This window comes from Drosophila virilis, chromosome 3, assembly GCF_030788295.1.
Source record: "Drosophila virilis strain 15010-1051.87 chromosome 3, Dvir_AGI_RSII-ME, whole genome shotgun sequence".
Taxonomy (NCBI): Eukaryota; Metazoa; Arthropoda; class Insecta; order Diptera; family Drosophilidae; genus Drosophila; species Drosophila virilis.
In genome coordinates this window covers 21461379-21480257 of record NC_091545.1, presented here as the reverse complement: position 1 = coordinate 21480257, position 18879 = coordinate 21461379, and the positions used below count along the sequence as shown (strand labels likewise).

The 18879-nt window shown below is 39.5% G+C and overlaps 4 protein-coding genes across 4 annotated transcripts in view; 1 reads left to right on the top strand and 3 right to left on the bottom strand.

Annotated features, from left to right (window-relative positions):
• Positions 1-110: 110 nt before the first annotated feature.
• Tsf2 (transferrin 2) lies at positions 111-3872 on the bottom strand. Its single transcript, XM_002048128.4, has 6 exons — positions 3707-3872; positions 2928-3355; positions 2727-2860; positions 2507-2664; positions 1766-2445; positions 111-1706 (listed from the first exon to the last, which is right to left on the bottom strand). Exons 1-6 carry the CDS (start codon positions 3765-3767, stop codon positions 642-644), a joined length of 2526 nt encoding a protein of 841 aa, XP_002048164.2. The 5' UTR covers positions 3768-3872; the 3' UTR covers positions 111-641.
• Positions 3873-4599: 727 nt separating this feature from the next.
• Positions 4600-5475, top strand: LOC6622465 (phosphomannomutase). Its single transcript, XM_002048127.4, has one exon. The coding sequence runs from the start codon at positions 4600-4602 to the stop codon at positions 5362-5364; it is 765 nt and encodes a 254-aa protein (XP_002048163.1). The 3' UTR covers positions 5365-5475.
• Positions 5443-6647, bottom strand: LOC6622394 (uncharacterized). The gene is made up of 3 exons (XM_032435176.2): positions 6605-6647; positions 6402-6428; positions 5443-6336 (listed from the first exon to the last, which is right to left on the bottom strand). Exons 1-3 carry the CDS (start codon positions 6630-6632, stop codon positions 5669-5671), a joined length of 723 nt encoding a protein of 240 aa, XP_032291067.1. The 5' UTR covers positions 6633-6647; the 3' UTR covers positions 5443-5668.
• Positions 6648-8528: 1881 nt separating this feature from the next.
• Positions 8529-18879, bottom strand: part of LOC116650716 (uncharacterized) — a 32479-nt gene continuing 22128 nt past the window's right edge. The window contains exons 4-6 of the mRNA XM_032435175.2: positions 12338-16057; positions 8763-9680; positions 8529-8618 (exon numbers count right to left, since the gene is read on the bottom strand). Of these exons, the coding sequence (XP_032291066.1) occupies positions 16013-16057 (45 nt within the window). The 3' untranslated portion in view covers positions 8529-8618; positions 8763-9680; positions 12338-16012. The remainder of the gene's footprint in view (positions 8619-8762; positions 9681-12337; positions 16058-18879) is intronic.

Below are 18879 nucleotides of genomic sequence, written 5' to 3'. Positions count from 1 at the left end.
CATGCAATATGCAATAATTTTATATGCATAGCTGATATGCTTTTAAGCCTTGTGCTTAAATGGAGATGTTTTAGTTATATCTATATTTAAAAGTAAGTTTTGTTTTAAAAGTGTTTATTTTATATTTCTATGTCTGTGTATTATTCTGATAGTATATAAAAACAATACAATAAATATATACTTTTTTCAGACGTTTGTGTATAAAAATCTGGATGGCTTGTAAAATTCAGTATAATATAAATTTTGTGGACGGTATTGGACGGAGAATACTCTTATTCGTAATGTTGATCTTTATGACTTAAAATTAAATTATTGTACATTTCGTGTATAGTATAATTCGCATCAGACACTTTAAAGACGATTAAACTGTAATAAACAATGGATAATTCGTTCGAAATATCAAAGTGATTAAGAAAACATTAAGGCACTTGAGTCAGCTCAAAAACTGCGAACAGAATAGAATTTAAAAAAAAATGTAGTTGAAACAACTTATGCTGCGAACTATATATATACGCATAGATATGTATGTTTGTCATTTGTGTGAGATTCGAATTGGGCGTTCGAAATGTTACTAGTCATTCTGAGTAATGTTTTACCCTATTTGGAATGTGAAGAGAAATTGAGAATTAAGGCTCTTGTAATCAGAGTAATATTCTCAGAGCAAATGCGTTTGCTAGGAGCGCGAATATGGAAAACGTAATATGAGTGGCGCCGGCATAACAATCCGTAATGCGACGTGCACGCATATAATTGCTGCCCAAGTATGTATCGTAGCGTCGTTCATTCTCCGGAATAACTTGCAATTGGCGCGTGGCGTCTTGGAAGATTAAATCATAGTGCCCAAATGGCGATGAGAACATGCTAAAACTGAAGGCATCCACATCCTTCCGGCCGTACAGCTGTTGGGCATAGGTTAGCAGGTTGATATATGCGTGCAATTGTGTCTCATTGTAGTTGACCCCGCCACGCGTGACTACAGCATTAGCTCTAACTTTGCCCAAATTGCAGCGTTTATAATCTTGCAGCTCGGCGCGTGTGCCGTCCGTGCACAACAGTTCAAAATCATCGTTTAAAGCATTCCGTGCCCACCACTCCTTGCGTTTGCCACCCGTGCTCTCCATTACAGTGGTGTGCTTCATAAAAGCCACATGGCCACCGCCCTCAACAAGGCAGCGGAACGCACCCGTATGACCATAGTAGTCCTCCGAAGCATCGCGGCGGCAGTATCTGTAGCTGGTTCCATGGCAAAGGTCACACATGCTGTCGTACGGTACGCCAGTATTATATTCGCTACTGATTGCGCCGGGGACGCATGATTTGGTAAAGTATTCTGCTGCGGCACGTATCGAGTCACATCCATAAGGTCGTATCCAACCATTCGATATTAGGAATGCCATTGGATATGTCCAGCCTGCGGCCATATTAATGCCAGTATGACATGTGTTCTTCCCCTTCAGATACGTTAGCTCGGTGTCGGGATCTTCTTCTTTGGCTACAGCTACAACATAGTATTCCGGCTCACCCAAATTGTAGACCTCAGACATGAATGGAATCAAATCATAATTCAATCCACCCGTATATACATCGCCGGCATCAAAGACAGACACATCAGCTTTGCCTGACTGTATAAGTTGCATACAGTTTATATGCGAGTGCATTTTTTTGCAAATAAGTTCTGGTTTTAAAATTTGTGCTTTGAGCGCCGTCTGCAAAAGGAATATAAGTGAAATTACTGAGGAAATTAAAGAAAGGAAAAAGAACTAACTCTCATTTTGATGCATTTTTCCAGCTCCGGCTCAGAGGTCACACACATCGTCATTGCTGGAACGGGACATTCCCGGATGCCGTATATATATTCAATAGATTTCTGCAAATATTTAGTAAAGGACTGATCGTCTTCCGATATGGAAATGAGATCTCTGGCTGCATCCTGGAAAAGCAGATTAGATTTTCCATATCTGCTCGATTCAAAAATACGGAATTTTTCATAAGGTACAGATGTGTTGCCATCAAATGAATTGCGTTCAGTGGTAAAACTGCTGTCCAGTCGGTCATTGCGATAATTTGTGCCATCAAATCGGTCAAAGGGATTTTGATTTTGGTTCTGATTTCTATTGTAGGTGTTGATATTGTCGTATTGACTGTTGAAATTGTCGTATGGGTTGCTACGACCTTGGTCATTGAAGTTGTTGCGATCGTATGTGTTAAAGCCAACGCCAGTCTGTGGCTGATTGCCTTTTGATTCCTCACGGAGTGCGTCTGAATACAACTCAGCAATGCGTTTCAAAAACTGTTGGTATCGGAAACGATCCCGAAAACTACGAGCTGAGGAAGTAACAATTGCATCCGAAGGAACTTGTCCCCAGCTACATTGGCGATAGTCAGAGATGGGCACACGGCTACCATCCCGGCAAAGCAATTCAAAGGTATCCGGCGACAATTTTTCTAGAGTACAAACATAATTTAAGTTTCGAAACTATTTTCTAATAACAACAAAGCTACTCACTAAACTCTATAGTTTGCAGCATTTCTGAAACAGTCGAGTGCCGCAAGAAAGCAACATCTCCCGCCTCGAGGAGGCACCTAAATGCACCATCGTATCCAAAATATGGATCAGACGCCGAGCAGCGTCCAGGTATTTTGCCCGTACATAATGCACAAAGTCTAAAAAAGATATGCGTAAGTGCTATAAGATGAACTGTTTTTAAATATTTAAATAGACCAACTTGTCAGAATTGTCTCCGATGGGATTGTACTTGTCAATCAGCGAGTGCACAGCGCAGGAGCTGTTAAAATAGTTGGCAGCCGTTTTCACCTGGTTATTGCAATCCACAACCTCCATATCGCCAAAGTGTTGCAGCTAAAAAGCAAAACGAATTCAAGCATATTAATATGTTTGTTTCCGAACAGATAATATGCTTCATTACCGTGTATATGGGTACAATCCAACCTGCCAGACTTCCCACCCAGGGAAAGCAAACTCTCTTTTGACGCAGGTGTCGCAACTCGGTAACATCGGGGAGTGTATTCTTCTTGATAACAGCCACTGAATGATAGTTCAAGAATCCGCCCTCCAATTTCTCCTGCATTATTGGGATCAGGGAGTTGTAACGACCAGCGGTAAAAACATCTCCGGCGTCCAGCGTTGTGATATGCGCCTTCTCGCGGTCCAGATGATGGATGCATTCATCTGCGCTGTATGCCATAAAGCAGGTGAGATTCATGAAGGCATCGTCAAAGAGCGCTCGGTCCCGTTCGATGGCCGCAGTCAAGTTTAGACATTTGTACTGCTCCTCCTCACTTTTTGTGCACCAAATCATGTTGCTGGTTTTATGTTCATCGTAGTGATGTTGTGCTAAAATTAAAAGTTATTAACAAAAGTAGAGCAAGCAATGGACTTCTAATAAGCATATCTCCAAATTAATTAAAGTAGTCAAATACATATACATACACAAATGTATGGGACACTTTTGAATTGCTTATAGCACTTGATTAATATATTAAGATAAACGGCCACATAATATTTTGCAGCTATATTTCTAGGCTTTGTCGTGTATAACATTTAATGTTGAAATTTAAATGAAATAATAGCCAATTCCTTTGCTTTTACATGCATACACACACACATACACAACTATGCATTACATGGCTAGAGCAGCAACGCCCTATGTTTAGTCAGCGAGATGAGCAGGTGTATTGCACTTACCATGAATTACAATTAAACACAATGCGCTTATTAAACATAAAAACAAATAAATTCTATTCATTTTTACACATAAATAGCAGTCCACATTCAGTTTAAATATATATTAAATAAAAATAAACACAAGCGAAATGAACCTAACTACGACACGCCCGCAATGCACTGTAATCGATAGTGTTCGTGCTGTGTTATCGAAAGTGTGCCCGATATTTTGTTGGCTGGCTACGATATTTTTGGCGGCGTTTGGTATTTTTTAGGCAATTTATATTAAGAGCAGGTGTTTTTGTTTTATAATCAGAAATTGTAAAAACATTTAAGAATTAAACAAATTCTGTCTTGCAGAATAATGGCAGTCTTACGCGGGTGGAGATTTGTTGGCTTTGTATCATGCATAGTTGGCGCAATTGGAATAACTTTATATCCGGTTATCGTGGACCCCATGATAAATACTCAAAAATATAAATCGTTGCAAGAAAGAGCCAAACGTTCAACATAACTTAATATTGTTAAAACCGACTTGTATTAAATTACTCACACCGTCATGCATATGTTAATTAATCCATACATGCTGTGCATGCAATAAACACGAACAGCTGTTACTCAACACGTAGCAAATTTTACACACTTATTTGTTATTTGGCCACAATGAAAGGTGCGTCCCTTGATTTTTGTAATTTAATATAAAATATTGTTTGAAATTAGTATTTATAAATTGTAGTTTTGATTGCGCTCAAATAGGGAACACAAGAAGCGTTGACTTTACCGCCGGCTATCAATTGTTATCAGTTCCAGCAAACAGCTGATTCCAGCGAACTTTTGCACGCACATACGTGGACAATTTTGTGCGACACAAGTGACTTTTCTGCTGTGTTTGATAACAGTCACAGGTTTTTAGAATGTCAACAGCCACTAAAAAACGCGAGGATATATTGCTTCTCTTCGATGTGGATGGAACTTTGACCATGCCCCGTTCGGTGGTGCAGCCGGAGTTCGAGGAGTTCTTTTACACAAAGGTGAAACCACGGGCAACGATTGGAATCGTCGGTGGATCTGATCTGGAGAAAATGTTCGAGCAGCTAAATGGCAAGAAGATACTCAATGAATTCGACTTTATATTCCCTGAAAATGGCCTAGTGCAAATAGAGCGTGGCAAGGAAGTGGGCAAACAAAATATTATACAGCATTTGGGAGAGTCAACTTTACAGAGATTTATCAACTATGTGCTTCGTTATTTATCTGAACTGGAATTACCCATCAAGCGAGGAACGTTTATTGAGTTCCGCAATGGAATGATGAACGTCTGCCCGATCGGTCGTCAATGCACCCGGGAGGAGCGCAACATGTTTGCGGCCTACGATGACGAACACCAGATTAGAAAGAAAATGATTGCAAAGCTTAAAGAGGAGTTCGCAGACATCGATCTTACCTATAGTATTGGTGGTCAGATAAGCTTCGATGTGTTCCCGCACGGCTGGGACAAAACCTTCTGTCTGCGTCATATCGAAGCCCACCATAAATTCAAAGAGATCCATTTCTTTGGCGACAAAACAGAACCAGGTGGCAATGATTACGAGATCTATACCGATCCTCGCCTTCAAGGACATAAGGTCAATACACCACACGATACTATGCGAATACTAAGCGAGCTGCTCAACATTTGATGGCTTTTGCATTTACAAAATTCCAATTTAAAACATTTTTATTTATGATGTATATTCTGTAAAAAATTAATCAATATATTTGTTTCAATATGCAATGGCCATATGAATATATTTATATTTTTTTAAGGCCTCTCGATAAGAATGGGTTTTATTTCGCATATGTGCCAACTGAATTTCTGTTTATATAGTCTCCGCAAAAACAAATCAATTTAAATCTGAGTCTCGCTTGGAATACAAATGTTCTTATATCTAATAGTGCCTCACAAAGAATAATTGGTATACTTTATAAAAGAATATGCAATGATTAGGATCTTAACACATTATTGTTGATCGAATTTCCGTCATTGACAGACCAGTTTGAGTCGAAGCCACACGCGGAATCGGAGTCCGAATCAACGTTGAGTGTTGAACCAATACTCTTTGGAGCACGTATTTGATTTGGGGTTGTGGGCATGCTGCTGTAGCCGGTGTTTAGATTTGAGCTGGAATTGGATGAGCAGATGGAATCCCGCGGTGAGTCTGTGGCATTGGAGGCATAAGAGGATCGTTTCGAAGTTCTGTAGCGCTTTGAGACGTAATCAACCGATTTTGGTGGTGGCATCAAATTCTCTGAACGTTGTGTTATATTGTCCGCTGAGCCCCAAGACTTGTGAACAGCGTCATATATATTCCTATTGGTTGGAACACTTGATCTGGAGCCCACTATATTACTCGAGCCGTATGGTATTGTCACCGATGCTCTCTGATTCGGAGGCCGATCCCGTGTCATACCATTGGCATGATGATGATGACGCTGATGAGGGTGACGGTGAGTTCGCTGGTGATGGCGACCTACTTCGATGGCCCCGCCAGTTCCATACGGCATCGGGACACTGCCATTGCCCACTCCCAAGAAATTGCTGAACGCTTCGGTTGTTTTCTTTACTCGGACATTCAGTGAACCAATCCGTAGGAATCCCAAATCTTTTTCGACTGCAACAAAATAACAAATATCAAATTTAAATGAATTTACTTAAGTAAATAAAAAGAGCACTTACTTGTATGCTTTTTTCGCGCTTTGATTTCTGCAAAGATTGAATAAAAAAAATAAGAGATATAATTATTTGCGTTAAATAAAGACTTCACATGCACATGCTGTTAAAATTAAAATGAAAATATGTAAACTAAATATTAGTTAGTAGCTCTTTTCAGAAGGACAAATGATTGTGCGATTAAGGAATTCGTTAAAAGAAAAACTTACCAAATAAATAAATAAGAATAACAGGCATCAAAATCAAATGCTTTCAAATAAAAAATTCAAGAATACTACAAAAAGCGTTAGCGTGTTTTTTCTTTTGTTTGTTTTTTTTTTTTTTTACAATGCTTTGAAAAACTTATAAAGTATATACATAATAACAAGCGGAAACATTTTATTGAACATTAATTGATTGCAAACATTCAAATTCTTTAGTTAAGTCAACCTGCCTCCAGGTTCCGTTGTGTCCGCCGCTGTGCCGCATCGCTTGAATTTCTACACGTAGCATTGATGAAAATAAATAGAGGAGTTCCCCAGTTAAGATAGTTGAGAACTTAAATACGAAATACTTAATGCAGCGGCAGTCTTGCCATTAATTCAACTGATATGGACGTGATTCAGTTAAGAAATATCAGATAAACATGCAATTAAAAGGAATGTCTTGCGGAATTTAATGTCAATTAAATCAATTGCTGCAGATGTTCTATTCTTTTTTATGTTTGTTTTGTAAACTTGCTGACATGCAGTTGTTAATACCGTTTAAGTACAAAACTTAATTGATGTATTATTAAATATTAAATACTGGATATGTATGTTGCAAACATCGATTACTTTGTTTATTGCTAGAACTAGCAAAAGTGTTAATCAATTAACAAGCTCCGGCGAAGCGTATTCAAATTTGTTAAGACTTGTGTAACTTAGTAGAAATATCTAAGCAGTTACGCTATAGTTTATCTAGTTGTGCGGCATAACGAAATCACTTTTATATACACACATATTTATATCGGCAGCTAACTTCTAGTTTGAATTGTGTACGATGGGTTAAAAACCCTCAATAAATTTTTTGTATGCTTGTTTAAATAGCTACAACAAATTTGATTACTATATGTTTAACTATTTGACAGTTTTTGCTTAAGATCAGACTAATATAACATTTACTAAAAGCATTTGCTAAGTGTTTTAATGTATTCTATATATATTTCTTTTTGTTATTTTAATAAAAGTTTCATTGATGCTAATAACAGTGTGTAATGTTTAAGCTTTCATATATATATAGCTATATAATATCTCAGATATCCAATAAACATATTTTATGTGAGCTTAAAAGTATAATTTTTAAAAAAGTTTTCAGGTGCAATTCGGTTAATAGTTTGAAGGGGTTATGATACATTTTTTTCTTTTAAAAAGGGTGTACAAAAAATAACTGGGCAAGTGAATAGCATTAATTTGTTAATATTATGTGCTTAACAAGTTGTGTGTATAATAAAGTATGTATTTTTTCTTGATTTGTTGTTAATAGTTCAAAGATTTCAAGAATTCCATTAAGAAAATTCGTATTCGTATACAGTTGTTTTTCGCTACCCTTTGTTTAGTTAGATAGTAAATACATAAGCTGGTTAATTGGCACATGCTTGGATTGTTTAGGTAGTTTGGTTAGTAACAACATCTTTTGGGGGTCGGCTCGCACCGGCAGCGGACCGAAATGTTTTACGCAAAAAGCTCTCCTTGCGTCGAGTGGGGGCATTGCGTAACTTGGGCTCGTGCGATTCGCCCTCTAGCTTTTCCAATTTGTCCTCATCGGGCTGATCAGTGGCCACGTTTGTGTCCCGTTTGCTTCTCGGCGTTGGCTCCGAGTCGCTGTCCTCATTCGACTCTTTGAACAACAGAGACTGGACAGATGGCTTTTTGTAGCGCCGATATGAACCCGATGTCATCAGGGATTGAGTGCGAGTCACAGTGCCCCCACCTGAGCCACTGCTAACGGTGGCATAACGCATTTGAGAGCGCTTTTTGCCGCGTGTCAGTGCGCTGCCGAGTGTGCCGCCCATGATCCCATTGCCAGCGCTCGAGAGCGGGCTCTCAATGTGCTGGTATCCCAGATGGTAGTTGTTGTTTAGCTCCGTGCCGAGGAAATACTTTTGATACTCACTACTGCACGTTGAGGCCGAAACACTGGGCCGCTGGCGACTGTAGTCCAATGGCTTATTTCCACTCCAATCCATAATGTCCCGATTGGCCTCTAAAGGAGTTTGCAAGAGATTCGTTAATTTAATCAATTTACACATGAAGCATAAGACTGATATGTATTCTCATATGTATCTTGACCATTTCGATGAAATATCCAATACATTCGTTCATGAATCAATATAATTGGAATACGTACTGTAAACATTCCATAGTAGTTCGTATATATTTTGCCTTCCGAATTGGGTAGCCAAATGAAGCGGTGTATATCCCTATAAAAAGAGTATATAGATCTTTACTCATATCTTAAAATTGGATAAATTTTCAAATTGATAATGGAAATATTTCCAATTCGGCCCAACAAAATCTGTATCTCTTAGTTTTAACGTTATTTTTTGTTGCTCTTTAAAATCATACCAAACAGTTGACAAATATGGAATAAAATATGATTTAAATTTGAGCTGCAGAACTTTGAATCTTTTGCAAAAATGCGTATCAAATCGGTTGGAAATTCATATCAAATTGAATGTAACACATTCGCCGTCGTGATTGACAATTCACTTTGTCTCTGTTTTGGCGAATGACAGTTGAAAAACATTTGAGAGAATTTAATTTGTTTGAAACAAGGCACGGTTCAATTTAAAATTGTGTAAACTCGCATGCATAAAACCGTAGAAAAGGACTCGAGGTTTGGGCATGTTGTTGCCACAATTGGATTTGCTCGTCACGATTTGTCACAGCCTGGCTGTGCCCCCACCCCATGGGAAGGGAAGAGAAGTGAAGGGTTAAAGAAGTGTTTGCTGTGTGACATGTGACGCAGATTTTCGCGTGATTGTGACAAGGCAATCAGTCCGATTTCGTATATTATTAAATGTATTTCAATATATGCAAGAAACAGAAAATACACTTACCCCATGCTAGAGACCAATATGTCGACAGTTGGCAAATGGATATGAACATGAAATGGAAAAGCCAAATTTAAACATTTACAAATTCTAGTTGATTATTGCAAATTACAAATCGTTACCGTCTTGGCATTGACATCCGCCTTATAGGTGCCAGCAATTAACTTGACCACATCCTCATTGCCATGCTTGGCAGCCCAGTGTAAGGCGGTCTGGAAAACATAAAAGCCTTTAATTAGTTAACTGACTAATCGATAGCTGTACAATGGTTTATTTTATAAGTATATATTCATAAGCTTTTGGCTCGGAGACAAGACTAACAAGCAGCAGGGCGTCGCTGTTGCAATCTGCCGCACTTCTGAAACTATTTGTTCGAGCATCAATTGCTGTCGCTGGTCACCAAAAAAAAAAAAAAAAAAACAAAAACAAAAACCAAAAAAAAAAAGGAAGCTGGAGAAAAACAAGGATTCCAGGCCGAAGATTATACGATATAAATAAATTGGCCAGCCACTGCCGAATGCCTCTTGCCTCAATTATTTTCATGTTAACATAATAATTTAGTAAGGCGCAACGATTCGGGCCGCTCAGATAAGGCTCTGAAGGCTCTGAACTGTAAGATCGCCGCGAGTGCACGATGATTTTCTATAGAATTGTTTGCCACAGCAATGCTACGTACCACAGCCATGTGTTGACAATGAAGACGGTCACTTTTTGAACAGCAACAGCGACAAACAAGTTGAGACAGAGGCTGCGGCATCGGGCACATGGGGCACACGGGGCACATGGGGCAGCAGCAGCGGGCAACAACGAAATCGGGGGCAGATACAAATAGAGTTTCAGCCAATTCCCGCTGCCGATCGGTATGTAATTCTTTTCAAGGGAAATTTGTTTTGTGTCTCCCAGTTAAAGATGCAGTCAGCCCCGGTGCCTGGCCAAACGGACTGCCCAGCGAACGCTGAGATACATATGTAGCTACTATTGCTGTCGATGCATCTTAATCTGCACTCCTTGGCATTTAATCTCATCCATTGTCTTAGCATTTCGCGGAGAAATGTTCACCAACAGAAGCCGCATACAACAACAGCTCCGACTATCTTATCAACAATGTGTGTGCCGATTTACGATATGTATTATTTAGTTAAAGTGTCGCTGATACACTTTTTTTTTCCTCTATATTTACCCTATACTATCATATATAAATTTATTTTAGTCGAATAAGCTTGGCTTAGAAACTAAGTACATTTAATAATAGTTGAAAAAGTGAGCATATCATAATTTTTCTATTTCAATAGGCATATCTAACAGAGAGAGGCCTTCAAAGTACACCTGCAAACACAGTATTTCATTTTCGAGAAAATTTGATTAGTGATGCTTATTTATTTGGTTAAAATGCTTTTCCTAGTAGCATTTGGTTTGTGGTCTACGTTAGGTTACGCTTAAGGCTATTCGACAAGGACTTTGCGAGTCTAAGTCCAGGCTTTTGATTCAGATGTTTAGGAGAGGAAGCATCCCAAAGAACCTAAAGTCGGTGCTGTGATTAATAGGCTGTCGATAATTATTCAAATGAGGTGTGAAGTCATGAGGCTGATTATCGCTTTGTCATATGACAGAATGCAAACATCGGCTACGGATTTACAAATCGTCTCACGCGCAAACCAAGAAGAGAAGCGATTTTGGCCATTTCGTGAATGTCGCTTCCACACAGGCTCGGCTCTTGGCTCTTGGCTCTCGGCTCAGGTTGACTACAGCCTCTTTACATATGGCATGTTGTCCGTCTGCACGTTTAAATTTATTGTCCATTCCATTAATGGTGGCAAGGGACAGAAATTCTGCGTCTCTGACAGTGAAATGCCATAAATTCTTGCGTCTCGTTCAGTTTGTGGCATTGTATTTGCCTTCGAGAAACAAACAGAGCGATTTGCTCTCTAGAGCAGGCTACCAAGTCGTGGAGGCATCCGACAGTGTTGGCGATCGTTGAAGGGAATCCAGCTGCTGCTGCTGCTGCTGCTGCTGCAAACGCATTGTGAAGGAATGCCAGGAGTATGGAGCTTGGTGTACCAACTACCATGTCCAGGTCGTGAGACAACCAGTTGCAGCGCCCATGGTCCTTCTTATACTGCCTCACGATCATAAAAGGATGGTCAAAATATTTGTCACTCGTTTCGTCCCAAAGTGCAAAGCAGTAGTGAAGGTGTCACAGCTGGAATCCGATATGGTAAAAATGCGATGGTATGTGCTCATCTGGATCATGACAATAGATGATTGAAAACCAAGATAACAATTTGCGATGATTATCTGCAACTCACAGACCAGCCAAACACTTGCACCAACTTCCACTCTGTACAAACTGTGGCCAAATCTCAGCACTATTTTCATACTCCATTATCGCTTTGATTCTTATAGTAAGCACTGTATATTATTTGTTTGCATAAATTGGAAATTCTTATTGCTTGAATTTTGTATTTTTAAGTATAACCAGAATGTTTGTAAGTACGAAGGAAAATAAACATTAATCTTCAGTGCAATCATCGGATGTTGAATATTCCGAAAATCAATTTGATTTAATTAATATTTGTACAGACGTTGTCTAGCTGAAAATATCGCTGAGCTTCTAGAAAAAGAAGAAACCTCTCCTCGGGCCTAAATCCTTATTTTTCAGTAGCTTAAACAACTCTTCTACTCTCATACCAAAATATATTGTTATAATATATATAAATTATCTACAACTTATAGCCTTATATTTTACAGATATGCAACTTGGAAAGCGCTGAGAAAAATCCCTACAACCATTTGTAAACCCTTGCCGAGGTTTTTTATTACAATAATTACAAGAATATATTTTTTTGAAACTGATTTTTGGCATACTTACATACTGCGAGGTGGACGTGTGCATTTTTCCGGAATAGGTACATGAAAGAGAAAAGGCAGAAAATTAAATGAATTTATCAAAATTAACTAGATATAAATTGTAAAATGAATTCCTTGCGCAAAACACAAACTGACAAACAGCAAATAGTTAACAAGATTATGCAACTAGTTAAGCTTTAGCTGTTATTAACTGCTAAATATAGCTCTCAAGTAGAGCTGCCATTTCGCCTTAACAATTTAATAATACATTGTCAAGTCTCAACGGCAATTACTGGCAGATGCACATGAGCCCAGTTCAAGTTCAGTCCTGTCCAGTGAATGTCCTCGTATATAGGATACTGGTCAGTGCGCAAAAATTATGTTCCCCTAATGGTGCCAACTATGATAATGAGGGTCATGTGAGCTGGAATGTGGGCTGGCAACAGTGGCTGCCGTTCATATCGTTACGTTCGGTTTTGCGCCAAAAAGTCGAGCGCGCCTGTGCGAGTGCAACAAGAAGTCGCTCGAAGGCGTTTTGATCGAAATTCGATATTACGTTGATAAGACACGAGCTGCCACGCAGACCTGTAGACCTGGTCGACCTGTAGATCGAGTCGACCTGTAGTAGTAGGCCTCCTGGCGGACCTGGAACTGGAATCTTTTGGCACATTGAGCGTCGCTATCCAGAAGCTGTCGTTTTGATCGATCGCCGGCACATAAAAAATGTCATGTTTAACATGTATTTTGCTGGTTGTAATTAAGGCTGTCGGTCCGGGTCGCTCGCATTTCAGATCCGATCTGCAGATCGTCAAAGTGACCGAAGTGAACTTTTAAAGACATTTAAGTGGGTGTCAATTGTTTGAGAAATTCATTTATCACAACACGCTTACACGAGTCCGTCCACTCAACAATTTCATGGCCCGGTTCGCTCTGTCTAACTATTCATTAAAGTTTCAAGGACAGCAGCTAGCCAAAAAATGTACATATTCTTGCGGTAATGAGAATTTAATTGTGCTTGTTATTTTTTTTTTTTTTTTGGATCACCCAAAATGGAACTATTCAAAAAATTCACAATACTTACACCCTGATATTACAGTTGAGCAATTCATGTTGACATACAGCAAACGGATGGTTCATAAAAAGAAAAAGTACATGATTAATTTAATCTTAATTGTAAGAGATTATTATCGCAAACATAAATACAATGTTTGGTTTGTGATATTAGCTAGATGACAGTTAGATAATTATCTAAAAGGTTTCTATATTGGCGACATAATATGGGCTACAATAAAGTTGTGCAAACGTAAATCTTCTCTAAGCTGAACTTCCTGGAAGCTAATGCTGTGATAATTTTCGGTTTTTATAGTCTGAATTTAGCATTTTAATGTGCTTAAATACCAAACCACATACTACTTAAAATGCCTGGTATCTAGATATGCATGAATTCAGAATTCTTCAATATGAAATTATCCCAAAAGCTGCTTTTTTATTTCTAAATAACTGACAATGTTTTTTTGATAAACTTCCGAGTTTTTAGTCCGATCTTAATGAAAATTTAAGGCTTTAAATGTACTTTCGAAATGTGCGCAAATACCAAAAATCATACCCTTAAAAATGTGTAGTATACAGGTATCCAAAAAGCGAAATACTCTGGATTCTGTATTATAAAATTTTAAATATTTTTGTGACATTACTTTGCAATTATTCTTAAATGTTAAGTTTATCACCGAAAATACAATATTACCGAAGTTACACAAAAAACAAATAATTTACGTACAGCTCCCAGGAGTAAAGTTTACACACGCAATAACAATATCGAGTAAATTAAGAATATAGAACACGACAATTGAATATCTGTAGTAGACGAAAGGTGTGCTAGTTCTCAGGATAATGAAAACAAGCGCACCAAACACGAATGTGAAACTGATGCAATTATTTTCTCTTTATGCCTAAGTTCAAGTATCTAAAGTGCAGATTAACTAAATTGATTAGAAATTATGCTTCCGCAGACCTAATCAAAAAAAGGAAAAAGAAAAAAAAAAAACACCGGCTAATTTCCAGAGCAGCATGTTAACTTGGCAATGCGTACGCACCCCATGCTACATGGAATCGAAACCAAACAACAATAATAATCGGACAGCTTGATAAAACGAACAGACAGAAAAAAAACAAGAGTAAAAACAATAATAATGACAGCAAAAGTCCTCGCTACGCGGCTATCTTTGGCAAACAATCTAAATGATATATTAAGCGCAAAGCAAATAACGCTCTTTTTGTCGCCACCATGCTCCTTGGCCATTTCCCTTGCGAGTTAAGTTCTCCAATTATGCGGATTATTAATTTAACTGGGTCGCTGGTTAGAGTCCCTCCCTTCGACCATTCATTTCTGGCCAAGTGTGCGCTTGCTCGCATGTCTTCCGCTGCTGTTGTTGTTGCTGCTGTCCATTGGCAGTGACCACTTGTCGTTTCACAAGTTGTCAAAACTTGTCATTTAACCGACAATGAGCCTTGTTTGCTTTAATCGTGGTTATTATGCGTTCGCCCGAATAAGTTTGCCGAGCGAGTCTCCCTACCACAGCTTGCCGCCACAGCTCTGGCTCTGAATTATTAATGATGGCCAGAGTTTAGGCAGGTGCTCGTGCTTCATGGGGAGTGGTCTCTAATTAGTCGCAGTCGCAGTCGCAGTCGCACTTCGCAGTCTGTATTGGATCAATGCTTTGATGCTTATAATCCGACTGCAATCATGATTTATAGAATTCTCCACTTTCTTTTACGCGTTAATCAGCCCGTGGTCCAATTAGTTCTCACCCGTAAGTCGGCTATAAGTTGTGATAAATGCTGCTGCTGGCCGCATGCTTCCTGCGGATCTGCATTATGCGATCCATTCTTTAATTGGTTTCACAACGGCTCACAGTGGCTCATTTGTCAATGGGGCAATCGATAAACTCGCGGACAGGTGGAATCCTTTAACAGTGGCTGCACTTTTTGCAACCCACGTTGCCTCAGCTCCTGCCTTCTGATGAGGGTTGTTCTCTGTCAGAGCTGGTGTCGCCTTCGGGGCTGACGAGCGCCGATCCCTAGTTTAGCAACAGGTGATCGCTGATCGAGGTGACGTGTTTTTGTTTTGTTATTAAGTTGTTAAGCTAAATTATTGTATTTTACTTATTTTTTTTCGTGCTATTCTTTTTCTTTAAAAGCCGTCGGCGACATTTAACAGTTCATGCATTTATATGAGCTGTCGCAAAACGTATTATGACCATTAAAACTGTATATATTGCATTCAGTTTTGTTATGGATTCGTGTGAAAACCTTTAATTAACAAGGTCAGCTTGAATATAAACGTCTAACAAACAAAATAGACAAGCATATAATATGTGCCCAGGTTGGAAATCGCGTAAAAAAATAACCAAAAATGCATATGCACCATATTAGATATCTTCTATGATTCTATACATAAAACTGTTTGTCCTGACTGACTGACTGACTGATTGGTGATCGAGCAGAGTCCAGCCCGTAAGAGCTATACAAAATTATATATGAAACTAAAACGAGTTGCTAATCGAAAAGATAATCAAACATTTCTTAATCTTAAGCCAAGTTTGATTTGATCCAAAGATATTTGCACAACTTTATTATAACTCTTTGTTAATGGACTTACATGTGAATACTATAAATGACTGAAATAAAGAAAAATATTTTAGGTAGCGTTATCGTTAAGTTTATAGCCTACCGTTGCTGGGCACTGAAAAAAAAAGCATAAAAAAAATTATGGTTATTAAAATATAAGCTCAGAGCTAGAAAAGTTCTTACTACTTAGCTACATATACGAAATTAATAATAATATATTAGTAACGATTGTTCTATGTATGGGACTATGAAAGAAAGTGTTCGGAGAAGATGTAAAATATCCCCATTGTGTATACATTTCGCTTTATCAAAAAACAGATGAAAGCCTTGCTTAAGATTATAAAAATCGCAAAGCGCGATCCCTGTTATAATTGAAAGAAGGACAGGATAAATAAGAATCGCTTTCAGCATCTCTTTTATCGTTTTTATTAACAATTAAGTAAAGCATCGATCGTCTAAGAAGAAGAATCAAGAAAATATTTGACGTATGAAATAAATGAATGAAATCAGGATTCATTTGGAATCGATTGCTGATTTAATTGTCTGACTAATTGAGAGATTTTTTTGCACTGCCATCTGTGAACTCCCATGACGCACATTCGGCCTAGTTGCAGCGTTATTTGCTCCATTTGGCACTCGGCGAGCTTAATGACTTGATTTGGGAGGCTGATGAGGTGCGGGTCCAGTTGGTAGATTGTTGTCCGTTGATTAGTTCACATTGGAAGGCAGTCACAACCAAAGCCAGTGCCACCGGCACAGATACGGCCAGTGGGACAAAGCTCTGTACGTGCAGAACCGCCAGAGCTGCGGCTGAGCGACGACAATGACTTGCCATATATGCACTAGCTGGGCGGCTGGTCACAAAAACCTTAAATTTCATGCAGAATTAATTAACTGCTGTGGTGGCAGAAGCGACTGCGACTGCAACAGCGACTTCGACTGCGGCCAGTGCGCCCTGTTCGTGTTGTTGCCGTCGCCGTCGCCGTCGCCGCCGCGGTAGCTGCCCAAAGCCGCCCAAGTTGCGGGCGCCCTTGTGCCCGGGAATCGCTTTTTCAGACGCTGATATTTGATGGCTGGCCAGACAACGCGGGAACACACAGAAGCGTTCGGGATCGCTCTGGAATTTCATTGAGAAACGTGCCCTGTACTTGCCGAGACAGCGGCGCAGGTCGTGTCCCCATCGCTCTGTCATGAATTGCACATGCACGGAAGGGGGAATGTGTGTGTGTGTGTGTGTCTGTGTGTGTGTGGCGGGGGCTCGTTGTTTGTCTTGGGGATCTATGTTGTGGCGCCATTAGCTGCCATTGGCTGGCCCGTGTCGCAATTTAATTACAAGCATCGCTATCAGAGGAGGCGGCAGTAAGATTTATGCAAACAGTATACAACATGCATAGACCTTCTCCTCCAACTGGTGGACAGATGCACGGCTCTTTCAAATGATATCACGATGGCCCTTGACTTGCCTGTCATCGTTGCGAGTCGCCGCTTTATTTGGATCTCCGTTTGGTATAACTTTTTAGAGGGTCTTATAATTTTGTTATTTAGTGTGTAATGCATAGGAGAGGGAATTCTGGTTCTAAAAAGTATGAATATATTCGTGATCAGTATTAAAAGCCTAGGTGATACGCCCATGCATGTTTGTCTGTTTCTATTGCAAGCAGAATATATATTGGAATCTGTCAGATCGGGCCACCTAGTCATATATATAAAAATATAAGTTATTGTCAGGAAAGCTATTCGGAGTTTCAAGCCTTCTTCTCAGCAAACTCAGCAATTACAAGCTGCTCAATTCTCCACGCATATCTTTAAAACCGTAAGACCTATTTCTACGAGGGTATTTGATGTTCGGCGTGCCGTCTGTAACCGTTTTTTGTTGTTGTTTTTATTCCTTCTTAGTATGATGCACAACTCAATTTGCTGCTGCTGCTGCATTTAACCCACTCATAAGTAATTGAATGGGTATGTGTGCGAATGAATACTATCTGTACAGCCGGCAGTACGGGGTAGCCTCCCATTAAGGGAGAGCACAAAGGCTTTAGCTTCTTGAAAATCGAATCACGTTCGCCCAATTTTGAGTGGACGTTCAGTCCAGGGTAGCTCTTTGGCTTCGACAATTTTAGCTCCCTTGTAGGCGATTAACTTAAATGCCACTAAACTAATTTAAAAGCGATTGTAAAACCGCTCGCTCTCTCTCTCTTTCTCTGTCCCACTCTCTGGCTCTCTGGGCGATAGAATTTCTGGGCCTGGCTGTTAAACATCTTGTCCTGTCCAGTGAAAAACAGTGTGCCGTACCCATTGTCACGTACTGCGTAGAATGTGGCCATCAGTGGAGATCTCTGTGTGTAAAATAAATACATAAATATACATGTGTGGCTCTGGGCAAGATTGCTTTTCCATATGGAATTTAATTTGCGCTGCCCCTGAAACATGTAATAACGATGCAATTTCATTTGCAATTTAGCAACGAACGTTTTAGAACCAAACAGTTGACCACTGTGCTGCAACATCGCTATGGCATGCCACAGAATGCCAATAGTGCATGTGCACTATCTCAACATGTTCCACACTTGATAATGCAAACGGTTTGGGCTCTGGAGGCTGTGCCGATGACAAAGAATTTCTCGTTATGCAAAATACCTGTGAATATTGCGCAGTTGAGTTTACGATTTCATATATAGCTATTGCGCTGGCTGTTGTTGTTCTTGCTGCTATACCCTGTATGCTTGTCTGTCTGCTAGGGCTATTCATTCTCTACAAATTAATAGCCAGCCACCAGTTTGTAGTGCAGAGTATCTTGCAGTCGTTAACTCTTGACTATTACTATCTTACTGACTTCTTATGTTATTGTTATATTGCATACTGCCACGTTGACTGTGACTGGCGCTTAGAAAACATAACACGGCGTTGGCGGTGGCGGTTGCGGTGGCAACCTGTTGC

Coding starts and splice junctions, on each gene's coding strand:
- Tsf2 (XM_002048128.4), bottom strand. CDS start 3,767: ATGAATAGAATTTATTTGTTTTTATGTTTAATAAGCGCATTGTGTTTA. Junction 2,861..2,927: donor GGATTGTACCCATATACACG/GTAATGAAGCAT, acceptor TTTGCTTTTTAG/CTGCAACACTTTGGCGATAT. Junction 2,665..2,726: donor ATCGGAGACAATTCTGACAA/GTTGGTCTATTT, acceptor TATCTTTTTTAG/ACTTTGTGCATTATGTACGG.
- LOC6622465 (XM_002048127.4), top strand. CDS start 4,600: ATGTCAACAGCCACTAAAAAACGCGAGGATATATTGCTTCTCTTCGAT.
- LOC6622394 (XM_032435176.2), bottom strand. CDS start 6,632: ATGCCTGTTATTCTTATTTATTTATTTG. Junction 6,429..6,604: donor TATTCTTATTTATTTATTTG/GTAAGTTTTTCT, acceptor CAATCTTTGCAG/AAATCAAAGCGCGAAAAAAG. Junction 6,337..6,401: donor AGCGCGAAAAAAGCATACAA/GTAAGTGCTCTT, acceptor ATTTTGTTGCAG/TCGAAAAAGATTTGGGATTC.